Consider the following 13,411-nt stretch of genomic DNA (forward strand, 5'->3'; position numbering starts at 1 on the left):
CTGGGAAATGAATAAGGTGTAGAAAACAAAGTACTATCTGGCGACCTAGGGACTGGGCATTTATAACCAAGGACTAGTCGTTCCAAAATGCTTGCTGGAATATCCAGGTTTTCAGATCCCTGTGAAAGGAGGTCAGAGTGGGGCTTGCCTAATCTCCCTGGGGAAGGTGTTCCAAAGTCGAGGGGCCACTATGGAAAAGGCCTTCTTCCTCATCTCTGCCAATCGTGCCTGTGACGGTGGTGGTGTTCTGACTCAGCTGGAGCCTCAGAGTGACTCTGATGGGGATTATGGGATTCAGGCTCAAGATCAAGATGACTCTGATGGGAATTATGGGATTCAGGCTCAGAGTGTTCCTGCTGTGAAAGATGAGGAGCAGGGAGGCTTTCCCACAGCAGGGAATGGTGTTGATGAAACTGAAGTTAGCCAGTTGCAAATTGACTCAGGAAGGGAGGACAGTTCCCAGCCTGATAGCATATAGACAGACCCTAACGCTAACGAGCTGTCTGGCCTTGACGAAATGGAACCTTTAGATCGAGCTAGTCGTTTGGAATTCAGGGTTTGCAGAAGTGTTAGAATAGCAAACAAGAGGGAGGTCAGAGGCCAAAGAAATGCTTTCATGCTAGGCAAGGGGTATTAAAAGAGTGTACTGAGAGAGAAACCTTCGTCAAAGCAACTTCTCATTCGAGTCAAGAAGAAAGCTCTTGCTTTCCCCGGATTATCTTGCAGCCTTTGTGTGTTCATGTTCATGGGACTTTGTCATGCATTAATGGAACCTTGTTTATGCCTAATGTTTTCTTGGAATATTCTTTGTAGCCTTGTTTTGCAACAATCTTTTGGAACTTTACTTTTGCTTTTTAAGAACTATTTAATTCCTATTTCCTAATAAACTACAAAAGACTTCAACCTGTGTGCAGCCTGGTGTATTTAGCAAGGTGAAGCTAACCTGAGGTGCGACAGGTGGAAGCGAGAGGAGGGCTCCCCAACAGATCTTAGAGCCCATGCCAGTTCATAGGGGAAGATGCAATCATGAAGACACGAGGGGCCCGAAATGTTTAGGGCTCTGTAGGTCATAACTTTCACCTTGAATTGGGACCAGAAACATGTAGGCAGCCAGTGGAGCTGCTTTAATAGGGGCATCGTGCTCTCCCTGTAATTAGCTTCAGTTAGAAGCCTGCCTGCTGACCTTTGCAGTTTCCAGGCCATCTTCAAATGCAGCCCCACATAGAGTGTGTTGCAATAATCCAATCTGGATGCTTTAGGTCCGGCATGTGAGTCAGCAGAAGTAGAGAGCTGTATAATGAGAGCTGAGTGCCAGTAAATTTCCTCCAGGGCTCACCCACATGAGTTGACATACCCAGGAATGGTTCATCTTTCTCTTTGATCTAAGACTTAAAATGAAACAGTATAAACATAAACTATAGAAAAGACAATTGGCAGCAGAAAAGGTGAGAAAATAGCTCTAAGTGACTGGCTTGCTTTTTCACATCCATTATTTCTCTCTCTGACTCCAGAGTGGAATTCAGCCACATAAACTCTGGTGGGTTAAGTAGGGTCTGGACCATGTCTGGTACTTGGCATCTTTAGTATCTATTAAAGACCAAAATACTCCAGTAGAGACCACCATTAATGCTTATCCTGGGTAAAATGCAATGAGTGGTTATGTTCACTTTTTGTTTCTCACAATGGGATGGTATTTCTGGGGCCCTGGGTCACTGGTAACCCAACAATGGAAGGTCATGGAAATACCTGACCCATAAACCTAATCCAGCCTGCAACCTGTTTCCCTCTCAAACACCATCTCCCACTGATCATATGCTCTGAGGCTTACTGAAATCCAGAAGTCCTCTGAATCAAGTGAGTGCTTGGCCAAGAGGGTGAAAAGGACATCCCAACCAGTCTGCTCTTATCCCAAACTGTCCTCAGATTCAGGATGTCTGAATCAAATAGGATACTGAACAGAGATCTTCAAGTCCTAAGCATGGACAATCCACTGAAAAGTAGAATTTAAGGCCACTTCTGAGACTCTTAACAATATTAAACTGAAAATAAATAATGTGATATGGTGCTATGCTGATGGCATATCAGACTGGCTTTTGCTGAGGAGCCACAACATTTAATTGTCCTGATGTGTAACCTGTACTTATGACAAAAGCCTACCGTCAGGATAAAATATGGAGAAATGGAACTGTTTCCAGTTGGCAAGGGGGTCAAGACAAGGTATTATGCCATCCTATTTGTCTAACTCGTGTGATGAAAATATTAGGCTACACTCAAGAGAAGAAGATGTGAAAATTAAAGGAAGATTTCCCTTTCACAGGGTAATTATAAGTCGAAGTTGACTTGATAGCAGTCAACAACAATAAAGAACCAGATAGTGCAAAAGCATCAAAACAATGTTTTATGATTTGAGCATTTTACAGGTTTGTTCTCAAAGTTTACAATTAATCAGAGCCTGAAAAGTTATTGTTTGGACTGTAGCTCCCAGAATTCCTTAACTAAACTCTGGGAGATCAAAAAGGTTACTTTTGGAAGTTCTCTGATCAAGAGCAATCATCCATTTCTGTTTGGCTGTCCCCAAATAACCATGCAGAAAATAAACTGTAAATAAAGCCCTCATGGAAAATTCTGCTCTTTGCCAGTATTAACTCAGTCACAGCTTGTGTCTGGATGGCATAAACTATAAAGCATAATAACCTGGCTGGGACTCAAATAACATACCTAGCATAAGCTTAACTGAGTGCCAAGAAGGAATGGCTTGTACAACTAGAACATTTTCCCTATTGGTATTGCAAGGGAATTTCCACTTGAAGTCTGACAACCTGAAGAAACTATCGGCATATAAGGAAAAATGTGCACGCACCTTATAGTGTGGGAGCAAGCCGGCTGAAAGTAGATACTGATCTGACTCGTAGATTTTGGAAAAACTGCCCCGAGGTGCTCTATTTTAAGCATAAAATTCTGCACAATGATTGAAATGAAGTGCATATGGTCAAGCTCTGCTATTAGGCAGCTTGGGGCTGGTGTCTGAGACAGCCAATTCTTAGTGCCCTGAAAGGGCAGTAAATTGGAAATATATTTTATTATTGTAGCCTTTCATCCCCACTTCCTGCAATTTGAGAGAATACCACAGAGCTGCGAAGGCAAGCCAACTTGCCCTTAAAATAAAGACAAAACTCTTTCCTCCTGGAGAAACAAAACATAATGTAGTCTCAAGTAAACCCCTCCAACCTGGATGTTCCTCTGTTTCACTCTCCCAACAAATGCTAAATCACCCTCTCTCCTAGTACCAATAATGACTGGGCCAAACTCTAGTTTAGATAACAAATTTAAGAAAATAGCAAAAGGAGAGTTGCACAGAATTTGTTCTGGACAGTGTCCATGGTGACATTTATTAACTTCACTCAGTAGGAGAACAGGATAACCTGGCCAAGACTTTTGTTTGACATAAAATCAGACAGCTTTCATGCAGTAGCTGGCCTGAAGATTTATTTCCTTAAGGATTCAAGATACCACAACACTGTCCTTTTGATTGTTGAAAGAAAGGCAGAGAGAAAGAGAAAGAAATAACATTACAAAATAAACTCTTAGGAACTGTCAGGGAGCGCTTTTCAATGATAACAGAAGGAGACTGAGAACCGAATAGTAGAACAGAACCAGGGACAGAGGGTGTACCTACTTACCCATATCACACACTTCTTGCACCACCACTTTAACCATCCTGTGGAATCTACACTCTAATTCATACTGCACAGTTGTAGTAGTTTGATTCCTACTTTACCTGCTATGGCTACATACTATAGAATTCTGTTTGGGGAAGGCATTAGAGCTCTAGAAGGAAATTCTAGAAATTTCAAATCTCGGGGTTGAATGGGAGTTAAAGTGAGATCAATGTGCTATAACTGTGTTGTGGCCCTATGATTCTTAGTTTGGTGGCATTATAATTACGGTATCTATATGTTGTCGAAGGCTTTCATGGCCGGAATCACTGGGTTGCTGTGAGTGCCAGAGTACTCTGGTTCTGTAGTTCTGCAGAGTTCTCTCTAGTGGGAACTTCTATGAATGTCACTCTATACTAGGTTATTGCACGATGATGCTATCAAACTACTATAACTGTGTGGTATGGATATAAGCAGAGCCAAAGAGTGTGGCCAACAGAGGCTATTAGTCAAGGGAGACAATTAATTAATAAAGAAGAAACAAGGTTGAAACAGAGCTATGAGGTAGTCCTTCAAGCCACACTGGGTGCCAGTCCAATTCCTTCAATCATCCTTGACCTAAGCATAGCGAGCAGTAAGATCTGAGTGGCACTTCACCTCACATTCACTCTAATGCAAAAGGACCTCCTTGCGTGATCAGATATTATATTTTACCAGGACTCAGTCATTCTGTGTTTTAAATTACGGTCAGCTCTCCACAACTGCAGGCTTAACTTTTGTGGATTTGATTAGACACACATATGATTAATATGTTCTCCCTAGGAATCTCTCAGTCTTCCAGGGCAATTCTCTGGCCAACCTCCAGCATTGTACTTTCACAAATTTCATTACTAATTTCAATTCTAATTTCACTCAGTCACATCTCACAACACAGAAACGTCAAAGCATGTTGGGAAAAATGTACATAAGGGAGCAAATCTAAGGTCACTTTTGGATTTAAAATACCAAATTCCTATTTTTTTTAAAGTTATTATAATCTTCATTTTTTGCAGACATATTTAACTATTTCCTTTCATGATACCCCAAATGGTCCTGACTTTCAAGAAGCCCTCTCTGAATTTTGTGTGCTGGGTAGCAGTTAAACAGTAGCTCTATATGGGTTGGGGAAGGCAGGAGAAAGAAAAAATAGGTTATGGGAAGAATATAAAAAGGGATCTTGCTCACACTTTAGTACAGACAGTCCTTAGACGGTCTTCTTCAGACTACACTAGATGATTTTGGGAAGAACTCTCTTGTATTTAAGCTATGTAGGCAAGGCCAAAAACTCTTAACAGTTCTGTGGATAGATTTTGTACAGTTCCTTCTGATTTCTAGAACTTGGATTAATGTTTTGTTGTCATGTGCCTTGAAGTTGTTTATCATCAACGTCAAGGTTTTGTTGGGAAGATTTGTTCAGGGGGAGTCTCATTTGCTGAGAGAGCAGAACCTGCACAACGTCACCTAATCTGTTTTGATAGCTGAACTGGGATTTGTACCCTGGTCTCCACATTTGTACTCCTATGCTCAAAACACTACATCACATTAACACTTTAAATTAAAATACAAGTGCTATTTCAATTTTACAAAGCAGAAAATTTTAACAGCAAAAGTAAAAAACTAAACTAAACCATTTGCTACATTTCACAATGTGGAAAATAAAGCTTCAACAGTTAAGAACCTTTCCTACAACAACTTGAACTGCATGAAAAAAATAAATGGAGTAAGCAAGCTACAAAATGAGGTTTCATGTTTATACAAACTCCACAAAGACATAACTTCAGGGTTTTTAGTAGCAAGATCACATAAACATTATTGAATTCATTTCAGTATAAAATTCTGCACTTCATATAAGAGTTAAAGAGTAAATTCTAAATAACATTTCTTCCAGTTCAAATGTGAACATCCATAAAACTTTGAAACCCAATAATTTTTACTTTAATGAATGGAGTTTTTCCTAATATTTTCATAAAGTTACAATCTAAATGAACTTCAGTCCAAATAAACACTATAAAATTAAAACAACTACAGGTGGTTATGGCAGAAAGAATTTGCCCAAGGGACATGATAATGGCTGCACCTGATACAGTCAATATAATTAACTTCCATAGATAAGAAAGTTCATCTTCAGAAGCACTTAGACTTAGCAATACAAGCACAACAGTGTTGGCTGTGATTTTAGCATAACTGAAAACTATATGTGCTGTTCTTCTACTTGGTTCTGCTACAAAAAACACATCAAAAGCTTTCCCCCTGCAGCACAACATGAGTTTTTGTTATTTTCAATTCGTTTTTCTCAGTATGTGATTGCTTTGTGAAAAATTTGTTTCTGTAAAAAAAAAATCTGCACAAAAGATGGGTTTTTGTAACTAATATTGTTATACAAAATATTGTTTTGTCTGCAGAAACATGTTTTGTGCAAGAAACAAGTTTTTTCATGCCTATCAAACTTTCACCAAAAAAAACTCGAATAAGGGGAAAAAATAAAGTTATGGGAGTTGTTTATCAGCCTTGTTTGGACTAACAAAATCTTAGTCAACTGTAGCATATTAGAGAAGTTGGCCTTAGAAGTTGGTCTTTAATCCATCTGATCTTACTTTAGTACTCATAAGTCAGATTTAGGGCCCTTCCAGAGAGGCCCTATATCTCAGGATCTGATCCCAAATTTTCTGTTTATCCCAGATTATCTGGCAGTGCGGACTCATATAATCCAGTTTAAAGCAGAAAACCTGGGATCAGATCCTGGGATATAGGGCCTTTCTGGAAGGGCCCTTAGATGAAATGATGTCTCCAGAATCTTTAAGGTGACACTTTCCGATGACTATTCCCAAAGAGGGCAGGAATAATTAAATGCTATGTAAACCATCATGTAAGTAGCTATGAGTATTTCTCATTTACACAGCACATTCCCAACTGTTGAGTCAAAACAAATACTTCACACATTGTTTCCTCTGCCTCCGTGTAAATTGTCATCTTTTTTACTTCTTACGTATAGCAATCTTCCCTGAAACAGGTCCTTCGTAAATTTTGGAGGGGTTTATGAGCTCTATGCTTGCATGGACCTTCCCCTACTAACACATGGATACCAAGGGCCACGGACAGCAGATGCATCGCAATTGGATACTATGGCCAGCTGGCACTTCTTCACACAGTTATTACACATATGAAGACATTTCTCCAATAATCTCTCCTGACATGCAGTTGCTAAAAACTGGAGAGTGCTATTGAGTTGTTTATTTTCAAAACCATTCACATTTCTTTGGATGGTTTGTAAAGCGGCATCTTTGGAGAACTGGTTGGGGCAAAACAGAGGAGACAGAACAGGAAAAATGTGCAGCCTGTGCAGCAGTGTGGAATGATGTCAAGAAAAGTTCATTCCTTCAATATCAAATGCATATAAATATATTTCCAAGTGCTTATTATTCTCATTTTATAAATGAGCCATTTTACTAAGCACTTCAATCTATAACTATGCTTCAAGAACACAGGCAATATGCAGTTTTGTATCTCATTATATAGCACATAGTACACTTATTATCTAGCCCTATTAAGTGACAAAAATATTGGTCATGTAGCATGTGTAGTGCATTTGTTTAACAGTAAGTAGATAGGATAGATGTGGATTTTGTTTAATTGGATATTAGTAATATATTTATTTGCCTAAGCTAATTCATTTCTAAGTCCCTAAATTCTCAGGATAGAAGAATGGCAACGATTTCTTTTCAGTAAGGGTGAATGATCTGGCAGTGAAATCTTAACTAATATTTATAATAAACTGGAAAATATTGAATACATCAAAAGCACCCATAGCATCAAGAGCAGGGGGCCCCAAACTAAGGCCCGGGGGCCGGCTGTGGCCCTCCAAGGTCATTTTCCTGGCCCCTGCCCTCAGTTTTGTAATATAATATTTTATGTCATTTTAATAATATAATATATTGTGTATACCTATAATATTGATAATAATGCAATATAATAATATCAATTATATGTTATATATTACATATAATATTACAGTATAGTGGTATAGTTCAATATAGTAATATATAATGCTAAGATTGTGCTATGCTAATAATATAATATATTGTATGTACATACAGCTGCTCTGAGTCCCCTTCAGGGTGAGAAGGGCGGGATATAAATGTAATAAATAAATGTAGTAAATGAATAAATAAATAATTTTAGATTTAGGCTCGCCCAAAGTCTGAAATGACTTGAAGGCACACAACAACAACAATTCTAATATACTTGACTATCTCATTGGCCAGAAGCAGGCCCACACTTCCCATTGAAATCCTGATAGGTTTATGCTGGTTACAGTTGTTTTCATTTTTAAATATTGTATTGTTCTTTCATTGTTGTTGTTGTTTTGCACTACAAATAAGACATGTACAGTGTGCATAGGAATTTGTTTGGGTTTTTTTTCCAAATGATAATTCGGCCCCTCCACAGTCTGAAGGATTGTGGACCGGCCCTCTGCTTTAAAAGTTTGAGGACCCCTGATCAAGAGTATAGACGTGCGCATTAAAAAACTACACTTTTTCCTGTTTGTTATTGAGACTCAGTATAATATTAAACTACAGTAGACGCAACAAGTCAATGGAATTTATATTTCTGTTGATTTACTTAGTTCCCATTGATTCTCCCTTTAGGTTGAATGAACAAATGTTTTATGGCTACTTTGCCTTTAATTTTGTATTGAATAAAAATAATCCCCTGTTCATAAGTGAAATAGATTTTTTACAAGTTGCTATTTATCCATCCTTGGTGTCTGGAATTATTTTATGAGTTTGATTTAGTCTCCCTATACCAACTTAAATGCATAATCTGTGACTGATTCATACCAGCTCAGAAATGGCCAAAAGCCTAAAACAGTCATCCCTTTCAATAGAAAATAAAGGGTTTCTCTGCACTACCAAAATCTTGAAGAAAGACAGCATATTGGAAAAGTTGGTCTTAAAAAATACATGTGACCCTACTGTAGCAGTCAGAAGATAGACTTAGGAGGACTGAAGGCTCATGTATTTTTAAGTCAAAACTTTCATGTGGCTATCCCAAAAGAGGGTATGTTGGACCAATTTGCAGCTATTTAAAATACTGTATTTAAAGTTTTGTATATCATAACGTGAGCAGCTATGAGTGATTCTTACTTACACTGCATGTTCAACATGGAAGCAAAACAAATACATACACAGTGTTTTTGCCTACTGTTCTTTCATGTAAGCCCTCATCCTCACGAACAGAAAAAGTAGCATGTGAACTTGGCTTATGATATAATGACAAACTGAAAGGAAAGAAGGTCATAACAAAATATTATCTCTGTGATACTTGCTATTCCACAGCTGGCTACAAGATTTGTAAGCAGTGGTCAGGAGGGCATTGCTCCCAATGGAATGTGTTTTCCCAGACAAGGAGTAGAACAAGTCAACACATTTGTGCTCTTCTCCTACTGAAATGTACAGCTGATTGTACAGCTAGGAAAAACATAAAAAGACAGCTTGGCCAAAACATGTTCAATAAAACAAAAATATCCAAGAAGGTGGGCTGAATCTAGAGTTCCTGTTTCCAGAATTTTCTCATGGGGGGAAGCCATTTTAGTCAATTCCACTTTCTGATTACAGCCCATTGTACCTCCTGAAAAACTGGCCTGGGTAGTCCAGGCTTGGGATACACTCTACTGACACCTGCTGTTGCACCCTGTGATTTTTACCATATACAGTAGAGTCTCAGTTATCCAACACTCACTTATCCAACGTTCTGGATTATCCAACGCATTTTTGTAGTCAATGTTTTCAATACATTGTGATATTTTGGTGCTAAATTCGTAAATACAGTAATTACTACATAGCATTACTGCGTACTGAACTACTTTTTCTGTCAAATTTGTTGTTAAACAAGATGTTTTGGTGCTTAATTTGTAAAATCATAACCTAATTTGATGTGTAATAGGCTTTTCCTTAATACCTCCTTATTATCCAACATATTCATTTATCCAACGTTCTGCCGGCCCGTTTATGTTGGATAAGTGAGACTCTACTGTAATTTTTATCTGTCTTGCATGAAAAAAAGATTCCCATTGACACTTGAAACACGAACACATTTCCCTTGGCTTAAATATTTGTGGATCAAACACCGCATAGAGATTCTAATAACATGTTTTTGTGTTTCTCCCTGACAACGTATTTGCATTATACAGTAACAATGGTGTTTGTGAAATTCACTGCTTGTGTGCTATGCAAATTGGATGTTGAGAAAAATCACATGAGCAGAAACCTTCCTAAATACATAGCAGTTGGTCACATCAACAATCCATACAAAGCATGTCCAACCCAGCCAGGATACAAAGCATTGACCATGCTGCCTAGACATATTTTCACAATAATATCAAGAATTTGGCAGTCAAGCACATGTGTTTATACGTGTTTATACGTACCTTCAAGTTTCCTGCCTATTTAGAGCAACCTCATGCATTTTATAGTTTTCTAAGGCAAGAAATACTCAAGATGTGTTTTTGTCAGTTCCTTCTCTCAAAATATAGCTTATAGCACCCGGTATTTGTTTGTGATCTTCCATCCAAGTACAACCATATCAGCCAGGACCTGATGCCTTTAAATTATTTAGGCTTTCTGGAAGTCATGTACCTAGCCAAATCCCCACATAGATTCGGCAAAAAGATAGTAAAAGCAAATCCACTTACTCTCTGTTGAAAGCACAGGAGACAAAGAACTCTTTGGCTTTTTGGTTTTCTTTTCAGTTGGCTTTGAAGACTCTACAACAGGAAGAAAGGAAATAGGACAGTTAAGAATCAGAGCAGCTATTTGTGGGGAAGGGGAGAAAAGAGACTTCTTAAGGCCCAATCTACACTGCCATATAAAATCCAGATTTATTTTCTTTGAACTGAATTATATTAGTATACACCGCCATATAATCCAGTTCAAAGCAAATAATCTGAATTTTATCTGGTAGTGTATATGGGGCCTAGTTCAACTTTAGTTTGATTCTGATTGGGCTGGAATGCACATTAAAACTGCTGGCTTTGGGATGTTTAAGCAAGTTTTAGCATGCATTAACTTTGAAGGAAATAATAAATACACCTCTCCTTGCTGCTAAGGGCAGAGATATTATGTTCAGAATTTTTTTAAGAATGCATGCACAAACTTAATACTTCAGAATGTCAAGGCAATATTGCTCCATTTGGGTTGTTGTTGTTTATTCCTTCAGTTGCTTCCAACTCTTCGTGACCTCATGGACCAGCCTATGCCAGAGATCCCTGTCAGCCATCACCATCCCCAGCTCCTTCAAGGACAAGCCAGTCACTTCAAGGATACCATCCATCCATCTTGCCCTTGGTTGGCCCCTCTTCCCTTTTCCTTCCATTTTCCCCAGCATCATTCTCTTCTCCAAGCTTTCCTGGCTTTTCATGATGTGGCCAAAGTACTTCATCTTTGCCTCTAATGTCCTTCCCTCCAGTGAGCAGTCAGGCTTTATTTCCTGGAGTATGGACTGGTTGGATCTTCTTGCGGTCCAAGGCACTCCCAGAATTTTCCTCCAACACCACAGTTCAAAAGCATCTATCTTCCTTCTCTCAGCCTTCCTTATGGTCCAGCTATCGCATCCATAGGTTACCACGGGGAATACCATTACTTTAACTATGTGGACCTTTCCTTGGCACGAGGGCCATCGTCGTTGTCTTCCCCGCCACTTGGGTTAAGCTGATTAAACCCCAAGAGAAGGATTTAAAACACAAGGATCAGTGGAGAAAAGCATCAATCTAAAGATAAAAGATTTGATTACTTTCTCAACATCCAATTTGATTAGGGATATAATAAAACGGCTAGTTACTAAAATTAGAAACAGCTTTTTAAAAAAATAAAATAATCAAAGGCAGCCTGAAAGAAGGATTGTGATACATGTTGTGTAGCCCCAGTTGGTAAACAAGCTTACAACATTTGCATAGCATTTTAAAAACCAATTTAACCAGAAGCAAACATAGGAAAGCACACAGAGAGAAACATGCAGTACACACACACACACACACACACACACACACACACACACACACACAGAGGACAACACATTTTAAGAATGCACATATCCCTTGCCAATAGTGTATTCTCTTAATAGCCTCACACATTAAAAAGCTGTAAATCAGAGATAGACAACTCTTCTGGGTCACATGTCTCCTTCATCTCCCTTTCTGTCCAGCCAAGTTGCTGCAATTCAACAGGTAAACTCAGTGTCACACTTCACAACAAATTGCTAATAGCCATTGAAATGAGGAAATGCTTGTTTTAATACAGGGTTCCTGGTTAATCACTGAATTTCAGTATTAAGCTGCTTAAATTCAATTGAAGTAACCGATTAACCTGTTTATATTAAGGGTATTTGTTATATTAGAGTAATATAACTCTAATGTTAATGGGCAGTGATCTCAAAATTACAAGATTAATGGACTGCTTCTGTGCATCAATTTGTAAAGTAAAACGTGACATTCAGAAGTTAGATAGTACGGGATGAGATGGTTTTAACATGATATCGTTTTAAGGTCTTGGTTATCTTTTCTAAACCTATAGGCAGAGTAAGATTTTGTAAGTATATTTTAAATGAAGTTAAATTTTAATTTATATCCTAAGCTAATGTAAACATTGTACTGATGTGGACGGATGATTGAAAGGTGGGATTCTATACTGGTCGCTGACCGTAAATAAATATTTGGTTTGGGCATTTGTTTAGTACTTTGCTGTTGAATTTTGGTGGCACAGGTTTAGAAGGGGCATAAAACAGTCTTGTGGTGCATGTTGCTCACCTTGGTGTAAACAGCTATTACCCAAGTCACCTAGAAGACAAGGAAAGGCAGAGAGTATCCCAGTTTCCTTTTGCCTCCTATTGGTTCAAGTCACAATAGGCACGTGCAAAGGACTAAATTAATGTATAGGATACATGATGTCACAACATAGCTAGTGTCAATCAAATCTGTGTCTAGTCAGTGCATGGATAGGAGATCCTTTAGAGACTTATGGTATGCGGGTCACCTTGAATTTCATAAAATAGTGTTTCTCAGGCTAGGCAATGTATGGGACTGGCTATTATTTATTCCAGTGTGCTAAGTGCCAGCACTATATTTGTGCCTATTGACTACAGTTGTGTTTTTGTTTTCTGGAAATTCACTAGGGATCACCACTTTGAGGAACACTGAGGATGTAGGCTTACTTTATAAGCTCATGCTACCAACTTTGTTCTCCCAGTCAGTCTTGAAGATGCTGCAAGATCCCCGTCCATAATGATATCCCAGATTAAAATGGTTGTCTTTGAATTCCATTACCATAGAAGATAAGTAAAAACAAATACAATTTAAACTCTTTAGAGGATTTTCTTGTATATCTGAAACAGGGCCACCTTCATTTCTGTTCTCTTCCTATTCTGTCCCTGAAACCTTTAACCATTCAAAGAAGACTTCATTTATCATGTTGGTGATAGAATTAACAGATGTGTAGTAAAACAACAGGGCATCCTTTTCATGACTTTCCAATATATAAGTTTCTGAGCAATGAACAAAATAAAACAAAAACAACGGGGGAGTGATTATTCCAAAAGGAATCCAAAACACAAATTATGCTTGTGCCAAACATGAAGTCATGTTAACCTCTGAAGCTTATTAGATAAAATATTAGGGAAACTTTAGATTGGGACAGCTTTAGGACAAGGAACTGGATTGAGATGAC

The 13,411-nt window shown here is 38.4% G+C and overlaps 1 protein-coding gene across 1 annotated transcript in view; it reads right to left on the minus strand.

Annotated features, from left to right (window-relative positions):
• The window catches only part of mylk (myosin light chain kinase), a 263,208-nt gene that overhangs the window by 55,111 nt on the left and 194,686 nt on the right, over positions 1-13,411 (minus strand). Inside the window, exon 18 of the mRNA XM_008109540.3 lies at positions 10,387-10,458. Coding sequence (XP_008107747.1) covers positions 10,387-10,458 — 72 coding nt within the window. The remainder of the gene's footprint in view (positions 1-10,386; positions 10,459-13,411) is intronic.

The sequence above is a fragment of the Anolis carolinensis genome, chromosome 1 (genome assembly GCF_035594765.1).
Source record: "Anolis carolinensis isolate JA03-04 chromosome 1, rAnoCar3.1.pri, whole genome shotgun sequence".
Lineage (NCBI taxonomy): Eukaryota > Metazoa > Chordata > Lepidosauria > Squamata > Dactyloidae > Anolis > Anolis carolinensis.